The sequence below is a fragment of the Oryzias latipes genome, chromosome 3, assembly GCF_053564925.1.
Source record: "Oryzias latipes strain Hd-rR chromosome 3, Olatipes_Hd-rR_3.1".
In the NCBI taxonomy this organism is placed as follows: Eukaryota; Metazoa; Chordata; class Actinopteri; order Beloniformes; family Adrianichthyidae; genus Oryzias; species Oryzias latipes.
In genome coordinates this window covers 35,661,684-35,689,312 of record NC_136239.1, presented here as the reverse complement: position 1 = coordinate 35,689,312, position 27,629 = coordinate 35,661,684, and the positions used below count along the sequence as shown (strand labels likewise).

General features: G+C 39.3%; 1 protein-coding gene across 4 annotated transcripts in view; it reads right to left on the bottom strand.

The window, feature by feature from the left end:
* ntrk3b (neurotrophic tyrosine kinase, receptor, type 3b) overlaps positions 1 to 27,629 on the bottom strand; it is a 271,299-nt gene that overhangs the window by 105,893 nt on the left and 137,777 nt on the right. For all 4 annotated transcript variants that reach the window (XM_023953662.2, XM_023953663.2, XM_023953664.2 and 1 more), the window contains 6 exons: positions 22,591 to 22,745; positions 22,134 to 22,276; positions 18,836 to 18,977; positions 9,066 to 9,365; positions 7,979 to 7,993; positions 4,463 to 4,512 (listed from right to left, as the gene is read on the bottom strand). In XM_023953662.2, the coding sequence (XP_023809430.1) occupies positions 4,463 to 4,512; positions 7,979 to 7,993; positions 9,066 to 9,365; positions 18,836 to 18,977; positions 22,134 to 22,276; positions 22,591 to 22,745 (805 nt within the window). The remainder of the gene's footprint in view (positions 1 to 4,462; positions 4,513 to 7,978; positions 7,994 to 9,065; positions 9,366 to 18,835; positions 18,978 to 22,133; positions 22,277 to 22,590; positions 22,746 to 27,629) is intronic.

The following is a 27,629-nucleotide window of genomic DNA, read 5'->3' as shown; positions in this document are numbered from 1 at the left end:
CCCACTGGCTTACAGTCCCTCCCACCCCTGATCTAACATTACCGATGCAACAAAAAAATATCGGAGCTATCCAGCCGTACAGTTTAGAGCTGGAGACCAGCTCAGACGAGGAAAATGAAGATGTAGATGGGTATAGTAGACAACATGTGGAAGCATCAGAATCGAACAGAGCAGGACGTTTGTGGCCTGGCTGGCGGATTTTTCTGTGTCACAAATAAGACCTTTTTCTTTTTTTTCCTTTTTTGTCTGATCTTGAGCTTGATTTTATTCATCAATGTTCTCCATCATCAAGAACATCATAAAAACATCAAAATTCTCAGTTAACTGTGATTGGCTGGATGCTTTAATTTAAAAAAGTCTGGAACTGAGAGACTTGGATGAAATAATTGCATAAATGTCACAGAGAATTGTGCAAAAATGTGGTTATATAAGTAATTTATTTTGTGGTAATCGCCAGATTCGTGCTTTTGTCTTTAGGTTAAGTGTCTTCAACAGATATCCAACTCTCACAGTTTTATTTCTCGACTCTTCACTTATCTCACTGAATAACAAAGAGCTTCTGAGAAGTTGGAGGCACTCGTGAAGATTTCTTTTCTAAATGTCCTAATCATATTTAAGTTTCAGGGGACAAGGGGGGGAGCTGCAACTGTTCTGTCAGGAATTTAAAGACCCAGAAAATGTTTGAAGATGTCGGCGGACCCCCTCACTAACGGCGTTCTGGAATGACTGCAAGCTGTTGCAGCTCACTTTCCCCAGAAGACGGCCTGCAGTTACAGCGTTTCCATTTTCTACATCTCAACGTGGATGAGAAAGTAACAAGAAACCCCCACAGTTATCATTATTATGGTTAAAATCCAAGAAATGCAGATTTCTTTTTGCCTATTATAAAAATGATATGACTTGTTAATTTTTGTATGTTTCAGTACTGAACTTAAGAAACCAACATTCATTTTAAATACTCAAAGACTGCTTTAAATGTTTTACAATTCTCTCTAAGTTTTTGACTCACTGTAGGGGTAAAATTGGTTCGGGTCATAGAGGTTAGACTTTGCAAGGATATTTGTTCTCACTCCATTTTTTTTTTAATCGCTCCTCCTATATGTCAAAATCAAAATATTGTCATAATCGTTTTCATAAATGATATAGATATTCAGGGGACTGCAGATAAAAATATAACATTTTCTTTTGCTGGCATAAATCCATGTTACAGTCGGAAAAATCTTTTAATTTGAAATATACAATAACACGAAATTTTCGTTTCATACTAAACATTGTGAACAAAAATAAAAGAGTAAAAGCAGCTTTTTCTGAAAACGTGAAGTATTTTTCGCTCACTCCATCCTCACAGCGTCAGTTTTGTACCCACAAACAAAAAGTCCTTCATGGACAGCGGATGGTAAATGGACTGTACTTGTATTGCACTTTTCTACTCCATTTGACCACTCAAAGAGCTTTTACACTACAAGCCATATTCAACCATTCACAAAGCACAAATTTTTTTCCCACAGTGTTTCTTTTCATAAAGTACTTTTCCTCCCTCACACCCCGCTGAACACATATCTCCTGAAGGTGTGGGCTTTGGTCTTTTGCCTTCAGGCTGGCGAGCGGTGGCAGGAATCAAACCACCGGCCGTCTGATGATAGCTGGATAAGCTGATTTACCGGAGCGTCTGGCGAAAAACAAATTCTACGGTGATTTTGGCAAACAAAGAGGCTTGGGGGGGATTCTTTTACGAGGAGATCATACGTGACCAACTCAACGTTACACCTTTAAACTAAAGCTCTTTTATACAGTCATGTGTAAGCCTTTGTGTCTTCTTAACTGTTACTACTATATATTAATTGAGATATTATGGCCGTCTGGGTGATCGAGTTTCTGATAATGAGAATGTTCTAAAGTGGATAATGGTTTCCTTCATTACCCTCACTGCCCTGTTATGTGAATGGGTAACAGAAAAGCGCTGGTTAAGTACGTGAACTTGTAGGACGAGTAGAAGTCAATTTGGTACGCCAGGAGGGTTTGGAGCCGAGCATCTAAACAACATTAAAACCTTTTCAGAAAAACTGTTAAATTACTTTCTCCTTAAATGAAATGAGAATGTGTCTTCTTCGTGGATCATTAGGAGGATTTTATTTTTTATTATATTGTGCTTTTGTTTTCCCACCATCCAGCCATTATTGAATCCTGTTTTGAAATGTTATAAAACCCCGCAGCAGCAGGACTTCTGTCGAAATCTTTTTCTTGAGCTGTCATCAAATTAGCAAAAAAAAAAAATGAGCTGGCTGTCTTTTTTAGAGAAATATGCGAGAGTTGAGGAGATACATCTTTCTCAGTTAGCAAAAGCAGAGACGGTGACACATTACATCCAGGCAATTTAGATGTAAATAGTTTTTACTCCAACGGGTCGTTGCCATGGCATTTGTCACAGCAGGCAACTGGTCATGGCAGTAAAAAGAAGAAAAAAAAAACATACGTGTAATTAATAATCCTGTAAAAGGCAGCACCATCCTAAAACTGAAGTGTGGCACCAGAACGACAGCAGCCCCTTATTAATGTTATTAATCACACCTATGTGGTTCCTCTCATATGTCAAAATGTCTGACATTAATAAGTCTATTAACGGCCCATTAATGGTAGCTCTATCTATTTTAGTTCAGCAAGGCTAGTTCAGAAAGTCTGTGACATATGTGTAATAAAGAGGTCCATTTTTACCCAGATTTACTGAGAGCAGACGGTTTGTTGAGCCTGAAAAGAGACTATCGCAGTTTCTGCTTGGATGTCTAGAGAAATCTTTATGGCTTTTTTTCTCCCCTTATTTTCTCCTTCATATGCTCCTTGCCAGCCCCTTTATTATTTTGAGATTTCTTCTCTCTTATGTGCATCTTTTATTATTTTGAATTTTGCATAAGCTGCTTCATCTGCCTTTGGTTTACACCATAGACGTACCCACTAAATTTAAAAACCTAGCAACCTTTATTTTTTTTAAATTTTCTTCTGTTTTTCCCTTTTGTGTTTCATTGATACCTATTGAGCTTTTAGGGCAGGAGGGAGGAATTTAAATGATGCCAAACTTTTCTTTTACCATTTGTAGGAGTGATGGACTCTCAAAAGAGAAAAAGTTTGGACAACATAGTGTTACCAAGGTTTTTTTTTTGCTTAATAACAGCATAATCACAATGAAAAAAGACCACTGGGAACACTTTTAAAAGAGCTCAAAAGATAATCGGGTGGGATTTAAGGAAGCTTTTAAGAGTTACACCCCAGCTCTACACCCGGTTTCACCATCATGATTAAAAGAATAGGGGCAATCTTTCAGATAGAAAGGGCCAAAGTTAACGTTTGAGACTTGTTTTATAAATGTTTAGTTTGTGTTCAAAAGCAATAAATACATGGGTTTTGCAGTTTTGTGTTGTACACCCAACTATTAATCTCTTTGTAATGTCATGTCATCATAGATGTCAATGAATGATCACCTGATTAGTTTCAAGGCCAAAAATAAAGAGCACTGCCTAGTTCTCCTTTTTTTTTCAATGTTTTTTTTTGTTCTTACAGAAAGCCTAGTTTGTACTTCAGCTGCTGCCTCAATTCCAACTTTTATAGCTCTTCCTTTTGGTCCTCAATTTAAAGAGTGAAGCCCCCTTTTTGAGCTGGTTCCAAGGCCAAAGTCTGACGTAGTTCCAGCTGTTTGGCTTTTCACCACCTGAACACAGGCTTCTGGCTCCCATGGCTCCTAAAACAAGTGGCTGACAAGACTCAACTCTGTTGAGTGAAATGAAAAATCATTTTGATGTCATCACTTGGGGACCAGCATTGAAACTACAGCAGAAGCTGGTCCAAAGAAGAGAAACTGTGTTCTAGAGCGTTGTTTTTTTCCCCTTAAAGAAGCCTACAGAGAAAACCTACTTTCTTTGAAAAAAAGAATTAAAGGCCCATAAATAGATGACTTTTCTAAATGTAAAATGAGAGCAAGTTCAAAAGGACTAGAAAAGTAGTGGAAAGGACACCGTGAACTGCTTTATGTTTGCATTCTCTGCTCTAGCGCTCCTTTCCCTTCCTCTCTAGATTGTGGTAGTTAGGTGTCATTTAAGATTCAATTCAATTCAATTTTATTGATATAACCCAAACTCAACTTTGTTAAACAAATGACGTGGAAACAACTGGACTGTAATCAATTAGAACCTCTTTGATTTTGCATCATCATTGTAAAAAAAATAATAAAAAGAAATTTTTGAGGATGTGTTTCATGAGATTCATTGTAGAAACAAAGTCTGCCTTTCACGTAATTTTCTCAGTTTGATTGTAAAAGTTGTGGTTTTGCAGCTCGGACAACTAACATTTTCAGCCCCAGAAGAGGCCCCTTGCAAACAAATGTGGTTTGGCTTTGTGTGGAATCAGTCTCTGCTGAGACCAGGGTGCCCTCTTGAGAAGCTGTTTTGTCAATGTTATTGGGAAGGAAACTCACCCCAAATGTGTCTTCATCCTGTTGGCCTGAAACACCATCTGATGGTAGACCTGCCACAAAGAAGCAGAAAAATGGGCATCAGTGACTCTCTGAGAAACGGCGGTTTTCTTCTACACTCTGGTTAATGCAGATAATGGTTCCACCCCCTGATGCCCATTCTCAGGCAAATGACTTGGTAGTTACAAAGGAAAGCGGATACGACAGGATAAAAGCTTTTACAAATAGGCAGTGGTTCCCCTGCATGAATGTGTTTGCACACCTATTATGACTTGAAATAAAAATAAGATTCCCACAGCTACAACCTGACAGACTGAAGCTATTTCAAGTTGTAGTGCACAGGATTTAAATGAATATATTAACGTTTAGCGCAGGGAATCTTTGTGGTTTCTTCTTAAGTCTGTCATTTCTGTTTCCTTTTTTTGCCTTAAAACATTAGAAAGTCTAGAACAAACACTTCAAATTCAAGCTATAATTTGACATTTATAACAGCGCAGACAATTTTTTATTGTCCAACTCGAGCCTTTCATCAATGCCATCGAAGCCACATTGTGTCCAAATACAAAACAAAGCAGATGAAACGCAGACAAAAAGCAGCAAAAGAAAACACTTATACAGGCAGGAAAAGAGTAGCGGATACCGACTGAGGTGCCAAAGGTAACATTTGGTAAGACGGAACCGGCTGCCAGACTCAAAAACTGGACCAAACAAACGGAAACTACGGTTAAGCTTGGTTTACTGAGATCAGGTAGCATATCAGTGCAGATGCTCAGATTCTGCATTCAAATAAACAACGGCTTTGGCAATCATAAACAGTTTGACATGTGTCATGAGACTGATAAATAGAAGGAAATAAACAAAAATGACCAAATCTCAAGTTTAATTCAACGTTCACAACAGCCTCGGAAATGCATGTTAAGGGACCAAGTCTATGTAAACGTGCGTAAAGCATGTTCCAGGCTTCTGCGTTCAAAACTGTCACATTCAGTTTTTAAGACAACATGAGCGCACGTTGAAGTTAAACCAGTTAAACTTTGACCAATCAGGGACTCGAATTTGGTAGTGTTGTAGGGGTAGCATCTTTTTCAATTCACAGAAGTGCCAGAGGGTTAAAAAATGATCATGGAGGAAAAATTAATAATTGTGGTTTGTGCTTAGCTGGAATTCTATGACACTAAGTCTTTCATTCATCGGAATAGAGCTGTGAAAGAAAAAGCCTGAGCAAGATTCACGAGATTTGAACCGCTTTGACGTTTCGCACCATGGCTCCTCAAACTATGAGTACGTGCGCTAGTATTGATTAGTGACAGTCCAGTGTGAACACTGCATGCTAAAGGAACCTTTAAGAAAGCTGTTTAGAGCATTTTTGACCACGCATCACATGCCCAATAAGTATGTAACATTATACCTCTTTTGAGGATATCTGAATTGTTGTGGATAAGATATCAGCCAACTGCCTCAGAAGGTGCAGAGTTACAAAGTAACAAAAAAGTAAGAGCTACCCAACCTCCATCTTCTTTCCAGCCCTTATCCCTCTCCTTCCACTGTCCTCCTCTCTACTCAGCAGTGTCAGTATCAGCCAGGCTGTCAGTCAACCCCCCCACAAGACTGAATTCACACACAAGAAGCTGTGTCAGTGAGTGTATGCCAACATGGAGCAGCAGACTGCCTCATGCAGCTTCCCGCACACTCCATCCGTCTCCGTCACTGCAGCCTGCAGCTTCGTAATCAATGGCTGATTAGAAAAAATGGGCTCATATGGAGATGGGAGGAGAGTCTGATGAAGGTCACAGATCGAAGCGGCCCACTTTGTTTTTAGCCGTCAATTCTGAATCCCGAGCTCGCACAACAAACAGGACAGTCACAGAGCAGAGACAGAGAGTTGAGCGCTGACACCAGCTCAACCGCATTTGCAATGTACCTCTTCCCAGTAGTCACACATCACCTGCTAGCAGGGTCAAGGAAAGTAAGACGTAGCTGACAGTATCAGTCACAACATCGGCTGCAGCGGACACTTCCACAGACGCTCACACTTCAACAAATCCCGCTATCACTTCCCACGTCCATTATCCATCAACCGGTTGAGATTTTAGCCAAAGTAAGAGAAAATGATCAAAAAAATGAGTGTTGCATGGCATCTGCACGGGTCACGCTTTTTCTTGGTTTGAGACAAACGATCTACCTTCGGTTGACATGGTAACAAGGATAGCAAACAGGAACATGACTGTTATGTACTAAAAAATGCATAATTACTCACAGCATATAGTAAAATACCTGAGGCACAAAAAAAGCATATTACTAGATACCATGTCAATACGACCATCAACCAACGCTGATATAAACTAACAAGACAGGTAACATTTTTGTTCCACAGTATAAAATTAAATTGATTTTGGTCTGTTAACCCTTTAACACTGGAGATGTCACTGGTGACACCTAAATAACGCATGTTCTTTGACGTACTATAACTCTTCAATCGTTTACATAATCATCGGGAATCAGCAGAATGCATAATTACTCCACTGCTGCACAGTGTTGCATGTCGGCACAGAGCTGCTTTTCTCCTCTTCAGAATCTACTAGAATTAAACGATAGAAGTTTTCCGTGATCGACACTAAAGCTCCACTCTTATAGGGTTAACGGTTGACTCCACCGCTTTAGTTCTTTGGCACAACTTAAAACTAAATTAATGAGAACTTTCAACGACAGTGTCTTTATGGATGTTTTATAGAGGTTTTAGTTAAGGCTGTGCCTTACTGGCTTCCAGCTGAGTTAGTGTTGACGGCATTCACGGTGTTTTCAAAATGTCCTCAGATATGCGTGCTCAAAAATCTAATTTCTACTTATTCTTCTTAATTTATTGTTTTTTGTTACTTTTAGAACACTTTTTAAGGAAAATTAAAAAATCCGGAGAGTTCAGAGAGGTTAGTGTCCCCCAGGGGTTCCTCTTAATATTTTTGCCCATTCCGTTTTTTAAAAAGAAAACTGATTTAAATTTGTCTTGCAGTTTTAATTCCAAAAGCTAATCAAGAGCTGTACGGCCCAGTAAGACACAACTTTTGTTAATTAAAGTATTCACTTGCACAAAAAAGATGCATTCACTGACAGCTACAGCTAGTCTTTGCTCCAACTTTACTTTTCAGTTGAAATGTAATCTAGGTTGTGAAGATTGTCCTCTTTCAGTCTGCAAGAAAGGACAAACTGGCCATCTTTACACAAAATGCTATGCAGTTCACATTATTCCTTTTAATGTACAGACCGGCTTTGAACCTAAATTAAAATGTCTTCATTTTCTCAGCACCACTATTGAAACAATTTGTATCACAGCAAGAAAAGAAAATCACTTAGAACTTTAGAGACACGAGAAGCAAAAGGTGAACCAATTTCTCCACAGTGCATCATGTTTAGGTATTTGTCCAAAAGGGATGTTGTATTTTAGGCTGTCTCTGTGTGTGCAGGCACAAAGCAAACATAGACATTTTTATTTCAGGGGCGTTTATTTGAAAAGGAAACACTCACCTGGTTCCTCTGTGTCTGCAAAAGAAAAGAAAGAGAAAGTCACACTTTGTCATGAACTGGCACAATGCTTTAACCCTGAAATCCTGACTATGGAGAGAAAGGTCCCCGCCTTTGAGTGGCTTCCCACTCCTTGTGAACCCAGCTTGAACTCCAAGAGAACAATCTACCTGCCTCCACTGTGGATGAACCTTGGCAGCTATCCAGCTGGGAGGGATTAGCTGCATGCGCTGCACCCTGACGGGGGACATTCTAATAAAAAGCAAAGGCACCCCACTCTAAATCTTTGAAAGTAAGGTACGGCACAGAGTGTTAAAAAAATCACCTGGTCAGAATCACACTCCAATCACAAATTCTTGAAGACTGAGTTCTGCTTGCTAATGAAAAGATAAACAGATTCTTAAGGACCCACTCCGATGACCTTTTTGTTTTTGGTGTTTTTCATAATAACATACATTGAGGATTTTAAGCTTAAAATTAAATTTCTAAGTATTTCTAAGTATTTATTTATTCAACAAATTGATAATCAAGATCAGATTAAAATATGTTGTATAAAAAAAGTTGGTAGCGGTGTACATAGACAACATTGTGGATGGGGAAGGGAGGTTTGCTCTCTGCTAATGGTCCTTCCCACAATTTAGAGGTGAATTTCGAATGAACTACTACCACTCTTCCAAAAATGGCCAAGAAAACAACACAATTTTTGTAAATTTTGGGCTAAAAACTGCAGAATCATAATGAAAAGACTACTGGAAACGCTTTGAAAAATAGATCAAAAGATGGTCAGAGATTAGGTCTTTAACCCTTGTGCTATCCTAGGCACTTTAACATTGTGAGTTGGGTCATCTAGACCCACTAGACAGTGTGCTAGACCTTTTTTTTCAATGATTTGTAAACCTCACTGGTGTCCATGGATTGCATGAAATCTTTCCACCTTTATCCACCTTTGTCATGGTAGGGAGAACACGTCAATGTAAGGGTGGGGTCATCTAAGATAGCACAAGGGTTAAATAGTTGTTTCCTCACCTTTTTCTGTCAAAACTCATCAAGTAAATACAAATTTTAAAGAAGAGCAAGGTTTTTTACTCACCACTGTCATCAGGTGCTACCAGGAAGTGACCATAAACCGTCTTGGTGGCCCTCCCCAGAGGGTTAGTGGCTTCCAGGGTGTAGTTGCCATTGTTGAGATGAGTCGGATTCCGAAAAATCAAACAGCCCTCGAGAGTGTCCTGGTAGAAGTCCATGTCTGTTCGAATGTACTTGTTCTGTTGAATCTCCTCATGCTTGTGGAACCAGCGCAGTTTGGGGTGGGGGTTCCCACGGACCGTGAATTCGATGCAGGTGTCCAGCCGCTGCTGAGGCTCAGCCAGTGCTATGATAACTGGAGGAACTGGGGAGGAGGATATATTCATCAGATTTTTTGGCTTATTGACATAAAATCCAGAAGGAAGTCATAGAAATACATTCACTTCACTTGTCTAACACCCTAATCAGCATGTCCGTTTGTAACGCAAGTCATCAGTCTTACAAGGTGTGCAAAACCCCTTATGCTCGGAGAGCCCTTGGGCTGTTGAAAACCTTTTCTAAAAAGCAAAGAAAAGGCTTCAGCTGACCGAACAGTCTAGTTCTGGAAAGGGTGACATTTTGAAGGTTTCTTGACGGTTATGAATCTTTGACCATGTGTCCTATTCGACATTACTGGTTTATTGAACAATGTTAAGGCTAAACTGTAGCCTGAAATTTCTGGCGATTCTTTTCTGACCAGGCACCCCCCCCCCCCCCCCCCCCTGAGTAAACAACGAGCTGAAAGAGAATTTATCACTTTAATACCATCAGATAATCTTCATAACCAATTCATGCACAAATTTGTTTTTCCATGAGTCACTCTTGCTGTTTGATCATCAAAAGAGAATTTTTGGCAGTTCTCATTATCTGGCATTCCCTCAGCGTGTCGATTTTATAGTCAAGCTGATGGATTTCATGGTATTTTAGTGCACAATGAAAGAAAACAAAAAAAACGATACAGTGTGGGTCCAACATTGGACCTACTGCACATTTTGGAAATAGTTTTTCTGATGATGGAAGACTGTATGCAGATAATCTGTTTTATATTAGATTGCTCTTTTCAAAGTAAAAAAAAAATGTGAGTTCTTTTTTTTTTCTTTAGGACGAACAGCCACATTTTAAAGCTGCTTAGACTAATAATCCTGTCCAGTTATCTATTAGAATATTTATTTCTTTTACTTATTATCATCCAAAAAGCAAATCCCAAACACAAACAAGTAAAGTCTAGAGTAAAGACCTGTCTCCTCTACGATGAAAAGAGCCTATTGAGATGGTTCTATTGTCTGAGAAAAAACTCAGCCGGATATATTAGATTAGATTAGATAGATTTTATTAATCTCACGATGGGGAAATTCTTCTTGTCTGCGGCAGCAGAAAACCAAAAAAATGGCAAAAGTGACATTCAAGCAAAAGTTAAGTGACCAGTGAGATATTTTGTTATTGCAGCTTTATGGGCATTTCCGACCAAAAAGAGACCTTCTGTTGATGTTGGATATTCTGTTGAACACCCTGAAGAGCTGAAAGAAGGTGACTGGGAAGGGGGAGGTCAGTGGATGAAGGAACCCTGGCCTAAATTAGAAACATCAATTAAATAACCATGCAATTGAAAGACGCAGTAAATGTCAGAGGTCCCAAAGACCACAAATAGTTTTGAATCAGGAGCATGAAAAAAATCCTGCTTGAAAAGAAAGAAAAACAAATACGACAGGCGGGTCACAAGCACCCTGCTGGTGCATCCCCTGCAGACAAACGGATTCGTCTTCATCTTCGTTTTCCTTGTCTGAGCTGGCATCTGCCCCAAAACTGTACAGCTGGATAGCTCAGATATTGCTCGCCATTTTTGTTGCACCGCTAATGTTAGCCTGGGTTGGGAGGGGCTGTAGGATAGTGGGAAAGAGTGTAAACAAAGGGATGATGCGATATTAGAACAGGCTTACTCCACGCCAACAGTCCAGCCCTAAAAGGTGAATTTTAAAAGGAACTACTGCCGCTCTGCAGAAAAGATGTCCAAGAAAATGACATTTTTTGTGTGTGTTTTGGCTAAAACAAAAAAATCATAATCATGATTAAAAGATCATTGGGAATACTTTTGCAACACACCAAAAGATTATTGCAGTGAGGTATGAAGGACTATGTTTATCTGGGATGATGTGTCTCCAAGTAGCAGAGACAATTAGCTTGATACTTCAGACAAATCATGCATGTTGTGGTACAAGCACCAAATTTTCTACAAAAGTAGTCGCCCTTAGGATCCCCACTTTCAGAAAAGCTCATTTGCCATTAAAATGTTTTAAATGGCTGCCCTTTTTTTAAAGTGGGTGGCCATACACTCAATTGTTTCAAAATATTCAATTTGATCCTGTCTGTCCGTCCACCCACCCATCCATCTATACATCCATACATCCATCCATCCATCCATCCACCCACCCATCGATCCATCTATTCATCTATCCATCTATTCATCCATCCATCTATTCATCCATCCATCCACCCATCCATCCATCCATCTATTCATCCATCCATCCATCCATCCATCCATCCATCCATCCATCCACCCATCCATCCATCCATCCATCCATCCATCCATCCATCCATCCACCCACCCACCCACCCATCTATTCCTCCATCCATCCATCCATCCATCCATCCATCCATCCATCCATCCATCCATCCATCCACCCATCCATCCATTCATCTATCCATCCACCCACCCACCCACCCATCTATTCATCCATCCATCCATCCACACACCCACCCACATACCCATCCATCTATTCATCTATCCATCCACCCACCCACCCATCCAATCATCCATCCATCCATCTATTCATCTATCCATCTATACATCCATCCATTTCACCCATCTATTCATCCATCCATCCATCCACCCATCCACCCACCCATCCATCTATTCATCCATCCATCCATCCACCCATCCACCCACCCATCCATCTATTCATCTATCCATCCACCCACCCACCCATCTATTCATCCATCCATCTATTCATCCATCCATCCATCTATTCATTTATCCATCTATTCATCCATCCATCCACCCATCTTTTCATCCATCCATCCATCCACCCATCTATTCATCCATCCATCCACTCACTCACCCACCCACCCATCCATCCAGCCATCCATCCACCCATCCATCTATTCATCTATCCATCTATCCATCTATTCATCTATCCATCTATCCATCTATTCATCCATCCATCCATCCAGCCATCCATCCACCCATCCATCCATCTATTTATAGGCTATGATGGCTTATTCTACAATCCTGTATTTTTTTCATGGCAAATATGTTTTTTAAAGAGTGGAACCTAAGGTACATTCATGGGAAATTGGGTGCTTGTAGCATAAAATGCACGATTATCTTAAAAACTGGTTCAAATAAAGACGCTTTTTGAAGAACTGCCAGGCAGATTGATCTTTTCGTTAAGTAACCATCAGCTGCTGTTTTTTTCGGTTTGTAATTTGGCACCAAATAATCATCCATTAACGGCACAGATAAACTGGCGTATGGAAGCTGTCATTTTAAGGCAGAAATCAGTGACAGGCAACAGCACAATAAAGTCATTCAACTGATCTGAAGGCAAAACGCTTGTGTACGTGTGAACGGTTGGTGTGGGGGCGTAGAGCTGTGGTTGTGATCATAGGGAGAAAGAGAAGAAAGGACCGAGGAGGAAGGAGTGAAGCGAGGGAGTCTATAGAGATGTGTTGCCTAAATTGAAAAAGAAAACTAAGAGAAAAAATTGTCTTTTCTTGTTGATGGACAGTTGGGGGACAGGTCCATTTTGCCCTGAGTGTGGCTGTCAGCCCAGTTTCAGTCAATACAATAGAAGCCATTTTGACTCTTGTGACCCCGTGTCCTCACACTGTTCAGACAGATGACAAGCTTTGATAAACGTCTGAACACTGAGAAATCCAAATGCAGACCTGTTTGTAAACTTTCATCTGTTAATAATGCTGGTTGTGGATTTTAAACGCCAGATTCTAGGCAAGGCAAGTTTATTTGTAAAGAACATTTTGTGTACAAAGACAATTCAAAGTGCTTAACATAAAATGTAAAAAAATAAAAAATAAAACAGTGACAGTTAAAATAAAAATTTGAAGAACGTAAAAAATACTGAATTTAAGGAACGCTTAAAAGTATCAATGCAGATGTACATTTCAGAATAGTTGAATAAAGGCCCTTTAACCTGAATTTGGAGTGTTTAAGGTTTTTTGGACATATTTTCCAGATCTGTGAAGCATAGAAGCTGAATGCAGCTTCTCCATGTTTGCTTTGGACTCTGGGAGCTGACAAAAGACCAAATCCAAATGACTGGAGAGGTCTGGCTGGTACATATGGGGTCAGGGGGTGCAGTCATGTATTTTGGTGCAAAACCATTCAAAGCTTGTAAACCATCTTCAGAACTTAAAAGTAAGGGCGGGACAATTAATTTTAACAACAATTTAATTCATTTCATAATTTGTGATTGATGATTCAACCAGTGTGACTCAAAGATAAAGACCTGGAGACTCAACAGTGCAGCGGAAGTTTTACACATTCCTTCCATTTCTTGCAAGATAATCAAGTGTACATTAAATGTGTACAAACAAACAAGTAAACAAGAGTTAGTGGCAAAGCCATTCACATTTTAGTTTCATAAATTTCAGCCCACTGTTGTTTTTCCACATGAAAATAGTACAAACGGAACATTATTAAAACATTCTACCACGCTGTATGGTCACGTGTCTTTGCTAAATTCAAAGTGTTCACACACATTGGACTGGAATGATGGACTCATCCTTTTTACTGCCATCAGGTGTCTCTTCCACTGCGACGCACTTGGTCTTTTTCACTTTAAAGTAAAATAAATCTACTGTATCTCAATCCATTTTCCCCCTCTAATATTACTATAATCAATAAATTTCATTCTGAAATGATTTTATAATGGTATATGTCAATTTAATTAACAACTTGCCTCAGACAGATTGATGTCAATGGAATACTGGAATATATAAATCGAGCAGAAGAGCAGTAAGTGTAAAAACCTCAGAACTGGATTGATGTGGTCTACTTTTTTGGTACTCAGGTGTCATCAGGCTTGTGAGTGTAAACAGGAAGCTGCAGTAACGACAATAAAGACGATTGCGCTTTGTCAGTCCACACGGCTGCAGAGCTGCTTTCTGTTCCTGACAGCGGCAGAACAATGCGCCTGCAGAATCTGCATTGTGCTTAATTACAGTTTCTCTAAAATAGCGAGCTCATCTTTGAATGCAGAGAATGTCGCTTGACGGCTGGTAATTTCCCTGTCAATCAGATTACTCCCTAATCAGAGCAGCAGTTTAAGCTATTTTATGACATTTCCAGAGACAACAGGCTGCACAGGGGAGGAAATGTAATTACCATCAGAGCATGTGATGAAAAATTAATAAGTTAATTTGCAGCACCAGCAGAGTGTCAACAGGAAAGAAAATGCCTGAAGATGTACATCCATTCAGTGTCCGTGCAAAAGCAGACCCCGAAGACTTGATGCCGCAAAGTCAATCTGTCATTCCAGCACGGGCCTCGGCAGCCCTGCTCCACTAGGTAGTGTTTGAATTGTTGACAAATCTCCCCTGTCCTACAGCGTGATGCATTGCAAAGAGCTACAATAGATTGAGCCCTACAAGAGGAGGCTTGCTACAAAGAGAAAAATGTCAGGCACCTTTGATAAATATTGGCTTTGAATGGAGTCTATTCCAAATCTTCCCAGGGTCAGTACACCAGGTAGACTAATGTAAGAGCAGAAGTCTTTACAGTAAGTCACTGTGCAGATGTGAGAGGAGAATGTTGATGGTTACTAAATCAAAGCTTTATCATAGCTGTTTTTTCCCCCTACGTCTCTCTATGCGCACAGATCAAGGCCAGACTTTCATGTGGGCTGGAGGGTATATTCTTGCTAATTGGCTACATCAATTTCACTTGGTTTGTAACTGTGCAACACCTCATTGCATTCCAAATGTACCTGCATAATTTGGCTGCTCAACCCCCATAGAGGAGGTTTTTTCAATCTTAAATTATTCTCTCAGACTGTCTTTATCATTAATAGATGATCAATTTTATGCTCCGAGATAAGCCCATCAAAGTCAATGGAAAAGAGGCTTTTGTGTAACAGAAATGTTTCATGGTTTTGGGGATCCACAACTCTTTTGTAATGAGCTGTTTTCTGTTTATTGAACACACGTCAATTTTAAGACAAATGCTTTGCGTTCTGATGGACAATTGACAACTATACTTCATTTAAACAGAAATAATAAATTATATTAGTATCAAAAATACAATAACTTTAAACACAAAAAATGAAAACCAATGAAGTCTTGTTGGCAACTATAAAATAATAGATAGAGATATATTTTTTTGACATTCTTTTTAAATTCGATTTTAAAATCCCACTCTCTTCATCTTTTGATCTATTGTCAAAGCGTTCTCAGTGCTCTTTCAATCATTATTAAGCTGTTTGTGGCCAAAATCAATACACCTGTACGGTTTTCTTGTACATAATTTCTGCAGAGCGACAAGAGTTCATTGAAAATTCACCTCTGAGTTGGCCTGAAGCAACTCCGCTCCCTTTCCCGTCACCCATGACTGAGAGCGCTCGGTTCCAGGGATGGGAAACTCGAGGGCCACATTCCTGCATGATTTCCAACAGACACTGCTCTAGTATGTTCTAATTGGCTGGACACACCTGAACCAGTCGTGATTACCTGGATAGCTGACTATCATGCAGACACACCGGGCTGCCCATCCCTGTTTTCACGCTCTCCTGCTAGCTTACAGCCTCTCACCTAACAATAAGGGTGCAACAAAAGAGCCGAGCAATATCCCAGCTATCCAACTCGTACAGTTTTGAGCCAGATACCAGCTCAGACAAGGAAAATAAAGAAGTAAATGGTTATGTTCTACAACACAATTGTGATCTTCTTCAAACACCATTTCTTTTGTCTGCTCCTGATTCACAATGATTTGAATAAAGAAATAGTTAGAAATGAAATTTTTAGCCTAATTTTCTTAATATATATCCTCCATCTTTAGAAAATGCAACAAGAACACGTTAAAAACACCAAAAACACAGTTTTCATTGGAGTGGATCTTTAGCTTTAAATCAAAACATGGCAGCTTAAATGATGGCCTGAAATGTGGATCATCCCTTTTTTGCTCAGTGGTTAGTTACAAGATTCTCTTCCAAGTCATCACAGCGGGCTGCTCTGATTAAAGCCTGCAACAACAGAGCGGCGTGATGTTGCATTTTAAGCACCTGAGTTGTATTAAGAGGATCCATGGCAGGTGAGCAAATAGTAATCAAAACACTGGGAGTCAACAATACAGATGTGTCCTTCTTCTATAGCTTGCTTGACATCGGCATTTCTCCCCAATTTATCGTGTATTGAATCCAGAGTAAACAATTTTTGCATTTTTGCGGTGTTGTAAGCATGTTTGTAGTGTTCCATCTTAAGAGATCCTCTTTACCACAGAATGGAATAATAAAAACATGCTTGCTTTTATGTGGATTGTTTCATAGTCAGCTTTTAAGATCTATGAGGTATACTTCAAGGTAAAAGCACTAACAGTGTTTCTTGTTATCACTTCATTTCGTTGTGCACTCATTTTTTTGTCTTCAGGTTGTAACGATTAATTAAAAAACTTTTGCGTTCATGCTGTTCAGACATTCCTGTAAAAAGTTAGATCACTGCTTTAATTTGAAGTTCTTCCCCAATGTGGGACCAATAAAGGCTGTCTTATTCTTTGACGCACAGTACTGGTTCACCGGAAAACAGACAGCTTCCAATCACGAGTTCACTTATATTCCTTCTCAATCGTGTTAGAAGAAGATGCACACAACCCAATTTCTGCCACGCTTCCAACGTTGGACAGATGGTCTCACATTAGACAAAGTCTTCTGGTTTACGCAAATATTCACCGTCCAGTGAGTGACAATAGGCACATAGACCCTGCAGATAAAACAGAGTAGCAAAAAAGACTCGGGGTGTATTCAACCTTAAAATGAACGTTTGCTATACTCTATTTCGATGCATCCACTTGCAGGCAAATAGATCCATCCACGTCTTCGTTTTCCTTGTCTGGCTGTTTTTTGGCGTAAAACTGTCCAGCTGGATAGCTCTAATATCGCTCGCCATTTTTGTTGTGAAGCTAATGTTCGCTTAGAGTTGTGAGGAGCTGTAAGCTACCAAAAGGGATGATAGGAAATGAAAGGAAGGCTCGCTCAGTGCCTGACCAAACCTCAAGAGGCAAATTCCTAATGTACTACTGTCACTATGCAGAAACTATGTCCTAGAAAATGACAGGTTTGTTGATTTTGGCTAAAAACTGCATAATCATCATTAAAAGACCACTGGAAATGCTTCGACAACAGATCAAAAGCTGATTAGAGTGGGTCTTTAACATTTTAACTGAAGTTCTTAATTAAACACCTGAATTAATTGAAATTTTCCATGTTCTCCTTAATCCTAGGTTGCACAGGGACAATTTCAGAGACAGTTTCCTGACACCAAAGCTTTTTTACCCAGAACTAGGAGATTAGAGGCTGTAACAACAAACTTGATGCTCCCAGTGCAGAGCTTGACAGCTCCCTAACATCATGTCAACAACTTTGTTTTTGAGAAACAATGACATTTTTTAGAGTCCCCAACCTAAAATGTGTCTAGGAAGTTGGTGTGCATACTGACCTTCCTAGAAAGGTGTTGGGCAACGTTAGTCAGATGTGATTTTAGGTGTGGGGGACAAATATGTTTTGTAGATCTTTTTTAAAAACCTTTGAACAACCTCATAAATCTTTTCAGATCTTACATTTGAAGCTCAAGTATTGCTGTCTACTCATAGAGGGAGGTAATTTTCCCTCCCCAGTCAAGACTTTAATATTTTCAACTTCAGTACTCTGTTTCTTTATTTCCACTTTCAACTCTCCTATTGTGTTTGTTCTGAGGAACATCATTGATGCTTATATTCAAATTACAAATAGAGTAACTGTACAAATTTTGAACTTTAAGTTGATTACACAAAATTAGCCAAGCAAAAGACATTTCATAGTGAAACAAATACTTTTAATTATGTTTTTTCTTTATATTTGAATTTCAAAATGGGTCACTTCTGACCCAGAACATACCAGGAGGGTTAAAGCTTTAAAAAGGTAAATGAATCAGTAACACACATCGGATTTGAAGCAGTACATTTTAAACACACTTTTACATTTGAAAGTATATTTTATCTTAAATAATAAAGTACACATTCTATTTATAGATATTTAAGTCATTATGAGGCTTTTTAATTTTCACAAGAGCAATTTATTTTCTTTTACTTTCTATTTTTTTTATTTTATTTCATTTATATATGTTTTTAATTAACAATACTAAAGCTTTGGGGCTTCCTAATTTACAGTAGAGCAGTATATTTAGGTTTTATTCTATGTTTATTTATTTATTAATTTACATATTTATTTTTTTATGTAGGTATTAATGCAGTATATTTGAATATATTGAAGTTACTTTTTAGGCTTTTCACTTTACAAAAGATCATTACATTTATTTATATTTTTAAAAAAACATTTTATTTATTTATGCATTCTTACAGTATGTTTATAGATATTAATCATTAACAAAGTATGTTTTTGGACTGTGGGAGGGATACACTCACGCACTCAGAAAGGACCCAGCTGGGATTTGAACCAAGGTTTTACCACTGTCAGGAGAAAGTGCTAGCCACTACACCACCAAACAAATTCAAACAACTGATGGAAAACTCACACTGCACATTCAGCTGGATGGAGGAGTTGGTCATCCCCACCACGCTCTCTGCGATGCAGCTCAGCTGGAAGTTGTTGTCGTCTCGACTGATGTTGAAAAGGTTCAGATCAATGGAGTGGATGTTCGGCCAGTAAACGTTCGACTATAAAAGAGTGACAAGAGCAAAAAGTTTAGATACTCTACAGCACATACGATAACAGTCTTGGGGGTTACAGTTTTAAAAAACTAAATTAAAACTATGGTTAATTATTCATTGGTTCAATTCCTGTGGAAGGAAATAGAACAAAGCCATGAAGTGGACTATCTGAGAGAATTAACAACTTCATTAATGTTTCCGTCCTTTATTACACCAAGCCTAACCCTTCAGGGAGCATGTGAAGAAAAAGACAACTTGCATTTTGACTGACTCCATTTTTTATTATCATGAAGCCAAATATCAATCTCTTATTCTTCCTTTTGCTTGGCCAATATCTGTGCTTAGACTGTAAGCCTGAGGTTAAGGTTGATCTAATCTGAAGAGTCACTTTAAGCGATAAAGCCGCAGACGTCAATTAAAGTCATGTTTCCGTTCTGCTCTTGTTGTTTGTACTGCAGTGATGCTCTGGGGCCTGAGCCAGTGAGCGGGAATAATAGGTTAGCTGCTCCACTGTGGGTTCAACCAAAGTGTCTCAGTCACAAAAATGTCTTTTTTGGATAAAGAGAGCATAATTATTATAACGTCAGTCTGTAGAAAGCCTACACCAACATCTTTCCAAACTATTTGAGCTTCATTTTCTGAAAAACTATATATTTTTTCTTTCTCTAAAACCTTCCTGAGCAGAAATCATAAGATGTATGACTCAAAAGGCACTGCATATTACTGTTGTGGTAAATTACTATGGTTATAATATCAATTGTAAACGACTATTCCCATTTTTCCAAGTACTTCCATGTGTCTCCAATAGCTCAAAAATCTAAAAAAAAAACATTTAATTCCATCAAAACATTAGCTCAGAACAAATTTGTTGCCTTTACAGCAGCTTTACTTTACCCACAGATCTCTGTGTTTCCTATTTTAGCGACCAAGACCTTTGCCACAACTGCACATATGTGTGGATATGGGCTGTCTGTGGGTGAAAAATGGACAAACCTGTACGAGACACGCAGGTTGCAAAACCGCTAAGTGAGGTAGTAGAGAAAAAAATATTTGGGCACATGTTTTTTCTTCTGACATGCTGCAAGTGACAGATGACAGTGAACACTCAGACAACACCCAAGGGTAAGTAAATGTGAAGTAGGTGAGACACAGGTGTGTCGTATACATTTTTTTACACTTTTTCAACTCCCCCAAATCCTGTTGGTGCTGTCCAAGTGATAAGTGGGGGCTCCTTGTGTGAAGCCTGACTCAGAATTTAGGAAATTCGACCATCAGAGTGTAGTCGTGTGGGCACCCTATGGGCGTCCTACAGGCACTTCCGTATCATGTTTGTGCTGTATTGACGTATGGTAAGTGACGACACACCCAACTAACTACTGGAGTGCTGTGTAAAGGGCGCTGTTGACAGCATCACCCGTATATAAATGCATCTATCTTTCGTAAGCCTTACAAAACATTCTGTTTTCATGATGTCCCTAAAGGTGGATGCACAAGCCTCACAGGAACAGCAAGTAACACCTGCGCACCTCTAAAGATGCAGCCGCTCCTCTCAATGACCCTGTATGGGCCCAGACAACCCAAAAACTGGACCCGTACGGGTCAACCCCCTGTATATGTGCATTTCACCAAGGATTTAAAAGCTGAACTATTTCCTGACAGAAAGTATTCAGCTTAGATTGATCATCTAAGGTTCTCACTTTTGCAAAAAAAGAGCTCAAATTAAAAAAAAAAAAAACAAGGAAAAAAAAAACTAACCAGTATGAAGGAATTTCTTTTTTCCACTAAAAAATCTGCCACTGCAACTGATTCAATGACGGCTGAATCAGGTCATTTGTATAACTTAAGTGATAGGGATATCCATCTTAAGAGTTCTGGTGGAGCAATTATAACATGGACTTGTTTTGATAATTTAAAATATTTACACGAGTGAGTGTGACAGACCTGAAAATTCAGTTTTAACACAAACTTTTGGGGGATTTAATTTTTCTTTCAACGCCAGTGAAGGAATTGATCTGAATCTTGTTGAACTCATTTTTGAACTTTTATCCCTGACAGGTCTAGAATCCATATTTGCAACATCAAACAGGGATGTTGTTAAAGTTCAGCTGATCTTTTAAAAAAAAAAAAAAATATATATATTACAAATAGGATTCCTAAAAATTGAATCTAAGAGAATAGGAGAAAAACAATAACTCTGAAGGTTTGGGGTTTTTGTGGGTTTTGTCCCAATGGATAGAACAAAAGAATCCTCATTTTATACCTAAATATAAAGTCTGTCACTTTCAGCTTCTTCCATCAGGAGTCGCCACAGCTAAACAACCTCTCCCTCGAGGATGAGTCGCATGGTTAACTTGGCAATGTTTTACGCCGGATGCCCTTCCTGACCCAACCCTCTCAATCCAACCGGGTGAGACCGGCACAGCAGCAGAGAAGGGAATAGAGAGCAGCCCGGAATCGAACCCTGGTTTCACGGATGGAAGGCGCCGCAAACCAGCACAAGCTAAACCGGCCCCCATACCTAAATATAAAGTAAATCACAATAGTGGTACATGTGTGGAGGTTTTTGTGTATCTTTGAAAAATGTAGTGAGAAAAAAATGCATTCATTATCACGCCATTTGAAAAAAAAAAAAGGTAAAATGCACTTGTGCTTATATCAAAGTAGCGAATAATGGAAATCTAATCTTCCACCACTTCTGTGCTTTTAAAAATAGACAACATGTCTCATCAAGTTTAATTCTTTAGAGCATATTACATGAACAGAACTTGAAATGTTGCTTTAAGCAGAAACATTTATCTTGAATCCCAACAAAGCAATGACACACAACTGCCAAACCTCATTAACCACACAGGCCAAGTGAGGTTGCAGGTTAAAGCCTGCCAGCCAAGGACAGTGATAACCCTGAAGTGATAGTCACTGATGACGGACGCTGAGGAGCATAGTGTGCAGCTCGGCGCAGAATGCAATATGAGCTGCTTCTTTGGCTGCAAATGTGATCAACACTGAGTCAGTCAAATAATGCTGTTCTCAGAGTAAATTCAAGGAAAAAGTGTTGGGTTAGCATGAAAACTGCTGTTGTAACACATAAAAGAATATGATCTGGATGGGGGGAGTAAAGCTGCACACACAACTGTTTATTTTTTAAAGGTGTGGGGGTCTGACCATGTGTGTATTGATGGAATTCAATTGGCCGACGGTCCAGTCCACTTCGGGCAGCGGTAATCCGGTCCCGTTGCAGCTCACGGTCACGTTGTCGCCCTCCCTCACCAGAACGCTGCTGTGGCTCACGCTGATCTCTGGTAAGTCTGGAAGCACACAAACACACACCTGCATGTTCAAACACACCTGTCAGAGGAGCTTTTCATGGTGACGGACTTCATCAAGTTTTTAATCATAATGAAATTAGAACAAAGGGAGAGAAATGCATATCTGCACTCCTACATCTCCCCTGGGAGATAAAACCTCAGAGCCCTCAGACTTTGAATCACCTCACATCTTATCAGATTTACCCCAGAACTCCTCCACGTCTCTTCCTCTTCCAATCTCCTCTATAAACTCTAGCTCTTGAAGGTGATTCTTCCCTGAGCCCTTTCCAAACCCGCCCCAGCCTCTTGCTCACCGCATTTCTCGATGTACATGTTCCCCAGTCGTATCTTGGATGCGCCGTCTCTGCAGTACAGCTCCTGCGTGTGAAGCATCGCCTCTCCTCGCTGCTGCCACAGCTGGATCCAGCGGATGTCGCAGCCGCAGTCGAAAACCACTCCATCCAAACGTCTGGAAACCCAACAGAGAGGAAACATGAGTGAGGTCCTGAAGACGAGCAAGAGCAAGAGCCAGCAACAACACACCAAATCAACAAATCTGCTTTTTGAAAACCAGAGTCAACACTTTACTTTCGACTCTTCTCCAAAAAACCCAGAAGGCAACAGTCTAATACTATTTTCACACAGGCATCGAAAACGTGACTTCAACGACCACTTCCAATGAAAACTCAATGCAAACGTGTGTAAATGTTTGTTTTGGGCTTCTGTGTTCAAAACTCTCACGTTCCCACTTCACTATAAGCACGTTTTTAAGCCAGTATCTGGGCTCTACGTACAGACCGCGCAAAAATTGATTGTGCGTAAAAGTTAAAACCAATTCAACTTTGACCAAAATGCAGAAGTGCCAACTGTTTAAAAAGTGATCATGGAGGAGAGTTAATCATTTGCGGTATGTGCCCGTCCAGAATCATTTGACACAAAGTCGTTCGTCTATTGGAATAGAGCTGTGAAAGAAAAATCCTGGAGTAAGATTCATGAGCATTGCAACGCTTTAGCATTTTGCACCAGACCTCTTCCAACTGTCGGTACTAGCAGATGGATTCACAACTCAGGATTCTGAATCCACCTGCTAGTATTTGGTAGCAACAGTCCAGTGCATCATCTACAAGAACATGCTAAACAGGCATTCTTGAACGCGCATCACATGTCTGGTGTGTACGGAGCTAAATGAGCTGTCATCACATTAGGAAAATAAAAAGTAAATTGTTTCCAAAGAAATACATTATAAATTAGTATTAGATATATAATTTGTGAGGGAAATGTCTTTTAACTGTCACATTTAGTGTCTTCGTGTACTGGAACTCATGTCTGAGGAGTTAATAAAAGGAAATGTTTGCCAAAGATAGCCAAGTCCCAACGTGATCAGAGGTCAGAGGTCTTCATTTAAAACGGAACCGGCAAATCCCAAGGGATGGAAGCTCATTGGAGTGATAACAGGCCAGGTTTCACCCTTACACTGCAATTATGTTCGTTATTAGTAATAACCATCACTTTCACGTCTTATCAGCTCTGCCCTGGGTAAGAAATGGCCAACCCCTGCTCACACAGGGCAGGGAGGGAGGTCTGAGTTTTTAAGTGCTGCCATCTAGAAAAGCAATAACACAATAAAAAAAAGGAAAAAAAAGCAGACAGCTGGAAGTTGACAAATGTCTGAAAGAGAGCAGATTAGACTTTGAAGGGAACAAAAGCAAACAGCAGTGTGACCTCAGAAACGGAGAGCTAGCCGCGTGGCGTTTCCTTGAAGCTCGCTAACGATCCTGCCTGCTCCTCCACAGGAGAAGTAATGATCTCCACCGGAGGCTGTTTTCTTTTTTACCCAGGAAATGTACACAGGTTCTCCGGCTCTGGAGTCGTGGATCAGAAGAAACTGCACCTCGCCGTTGCTCAAACGCTTTGATCTCCATGCATGCTTTCCTCTTCTTACACTCTTGTCAGGAGTTAACTTGCTTTTATACATGCTATGTTTACTAAAGCATTTTATATTCACTTACTTCCAGCACACAGAAGAGACAGAGTTGTTTTTTTCCTATTCTTTACCATTAAAAGAGAAAACTTTACACATAGTTCAATAGTTCAAGGACAATTATATATGGAGTTAATAAAGTCTCAATAATCAGAAATGCACACAACCTGTTTCACAAATACACACGCTCTGATTCACAAATGTAATTTTACGCAAACGTGTAATATTCATTTGGAAATGCACACCCTGTGTTTCATAAACACACATTGTGTTTCACACATGCATAATAAGTGTTTCTCACAAATGGGCACGCTGTGTTTCACAAAAACAATACATTTTTCAGAAATTCACAAAACATATTTCAGAAATGAACAATAGATGCTTCTGAAAAATCATTTTTAGCTGCACTTGTAATATGAACTCACAGTTCGTTCAAATTTTAGAATGTGCATTCACAAACCCGCTCTCATTTGTGAATCTCCCCACATTTGTGAGAGATTTTTCTACGGTGAATATTGAGACTCCCTTCACGCTGCAGGTCAACTAATGTCACCATTGGCTAATGGATCTGTCAATCAAACTCATCAGCAAAGCAGGCGTGCTCGCTTTCAGCCAATCTAATGGCCCCCTAGACTTTCTGTAGCTTCGACACTGATGTCAGAACTGAATGTGTACGGCACTAAAGCATGGCGGAAAAGTTTTTGTCGTTTTTCAGTTGGTTCTTCAACTGTATGATTTTTTTCATTAAAAAAAAGTTTAAAAAAAGAAGCCCATCCCAAAGCAGATGACCATAAAAACAGAAGTTAGTCAAACGTGGGATTTTGAAATTTGCAGCTGTCAGGTGAGACGTGACGAGTTTTGTTAATCCCTAGCTCTCGTCTGACTTTGACTGAAAGACGAGTGTCTGAGTTCTGATATCGCCCCACTGTCTGCAGCATCACCTGTGCATCTTTGACTGATCCAGCAGAATTTTCTGGAAGTTGGTTTTATCACCACATAATAAATGTGCATCCTTTCTTCCCCCAAAAAAACAAGTTTTTGTGACACTCCATCATTTTCACGGTGGATCTCGCTCTTGTGTCAAGGAGAGGGCTGCACATAGAAAGTAAATAAATCATGGTTTGGTGCCATCTTTGTTCTTTTTACGGCTGCAGCAGTATGGTTAGTCTGTGTTGCTGCAGGCTGTTTCACCGCCTGATTTTTATATATATATATATATATATATATATATATATATATATATATATATATATATATATATATATATATATATGGGCCTCTGAAGAATAATTTCTCTCTGAAGAGTGAGGCTTGATTTTGGCTTATCGACAACAGCACCTGCACAGCAATCATGGAGCGGAGAGGGCACATCAGTCGGGTCAGGAAAGGCAGCCAGTAGGAGAAACCCATAAAAAAAAACAAAGAGCCAAAGACAGTTTCAAACTTTACTTTGTTATGCAATTGAATAAAAGATAAGGATATCTTTTGGTTTATTAATTAGTTTGTTGATGCATTTTTTCACAGTTGTTCCCTCCCACGCAGATTATTATTAACTTGTGTCCTCATTACTCATCGGTTTCTTCAGTTCGCTGCTTTTACCTGAGTTCTTTACGGGGAAATGTGACAATGATTTGAGGTTTTTAGATTCCATAGTCTTAGCAGCCTCAATGTTTATGTCATTCACCAACCTTCATCCATTAGACCAACTCTTGGAATTCTTTTTTGTCTGAACAGAATAATGTTTAGTTACTTTATTCCAAAAGTTTTTTTGTTTTTCCAGATTTTGCTGGGAGATTTAGCTTTGTTTCATCCTAAATCAAATCCGCAGTTTGGCTTTCAGTACCCACTCCAATCAAAATTGTTTTTGGCGTTTTTAACATCATGTCTTGCATCATTATCTCTTCACATAGATCAAAAAATGATTGGAGTGGGAATTCAAAGAAGTGTTGTAGTTTGTACATTTTTTTAAATTTTCATTATATAAAACAGTCATATAATATATCACTATTTGGTCTTAGCTAACATGATATAATATTATATTTCCATGTTTAAAAAAAATGAAATGCATTTCATTTTTAAAAGAAGATGATAACTGGAGGCTTCCCTTCCTTCTCACTGATCGACAAAAATGTGCTTACTTTGCAGAGGAAAAAGTCCCTTCTTTCTAGTTGTCATTTCTGCTTTAATTTCTGTGCAATTTCATACTGACGTCTGTATGAATATTTCCTCATAATCCGTGGAACACCACTGACTCAGATGCTGGCACATTCCTGGGATTCTCCCATTTTACTATCAGCCTTCAAAACATGTGGGTTTCGCTCCATGAAGCCCTTCCAGTTTCATTTGAGCTTTAATACGTGTCTCAATAAATAAATCCCAGCTAAATTTACACATATTGTTGTGAAATGTATGGTTGTAAATAAACCATAAGCCATGAACGGATCAGTGCAAAACCTGGTAAGTGCTGAAATTAATGCATTTTATTCCTTTTGGTTAAAAGTGCTTCATGTGTTATATTTTAATTTTTTTGCGCAGTACTCTGTTGAAACAATTGACGGTTGATGAAAGCTGGACTGAGCGACTCCCCCCACCTGGCGTTCTTAACAGGAAGTGCCCGTTGGCTCCAAGAAGCCAAAATCTTATAGACTTCTTTTGAGAAACACACACCTATTACTCAGCCGTTATAACAGTTTTTAACATGTTCTTGCCAATCTTAATGTTTTTTCACGATATTCAAGTTATAAACGGATCAATCAGATGCCTCAATAAAGATATGTGGTCTTACGTCAAACGGTTGAAATGTTTGACAGATTTCGTGTAGCCCGCTTTAAAGCAGTAGCGGTGTGGACATCCAACACTTTGGATTGGTGAGGGGTTGCCATAGAAACCGTGACTCAAACCGACTCGGACCAGTTCCTGGTTACTGATGTCGTCGAGCTCCAACATGGCAGCGTCCTCATTGCCCTTCATTTCAAGTGGCGCCTGAATTGACTTGCTTAATTTTATTGGAGCCAGAAGTTAATCATTTCTATGGGTGACATCTTTATTTATTTATTTTATTTAGTGTAGTTTAGTTGTTCCACAATGTGTAACAAATAACAGATCCCCTCACAATACAGAACGTGGAAAAAAATGGACACCCCCGAAGCAGATGCTTATTATTAAGGGTCCAGCATTTTAGTCAAGCGTAAAAGACATAAAAAGAAATAAAACATATAAAAGAAATGAAAAAAAAATCACACTCAGTCTCTCAAGTTATGATTTACAGTCAATGGTTGAAACATGGTTGCGAGTTCTGAGGCAGGCCAGAGTCCACATGTTTGATCCACAGCGGAATAGGCACAGTCTCTGTTCATTTGGTGGTTTTGTCTT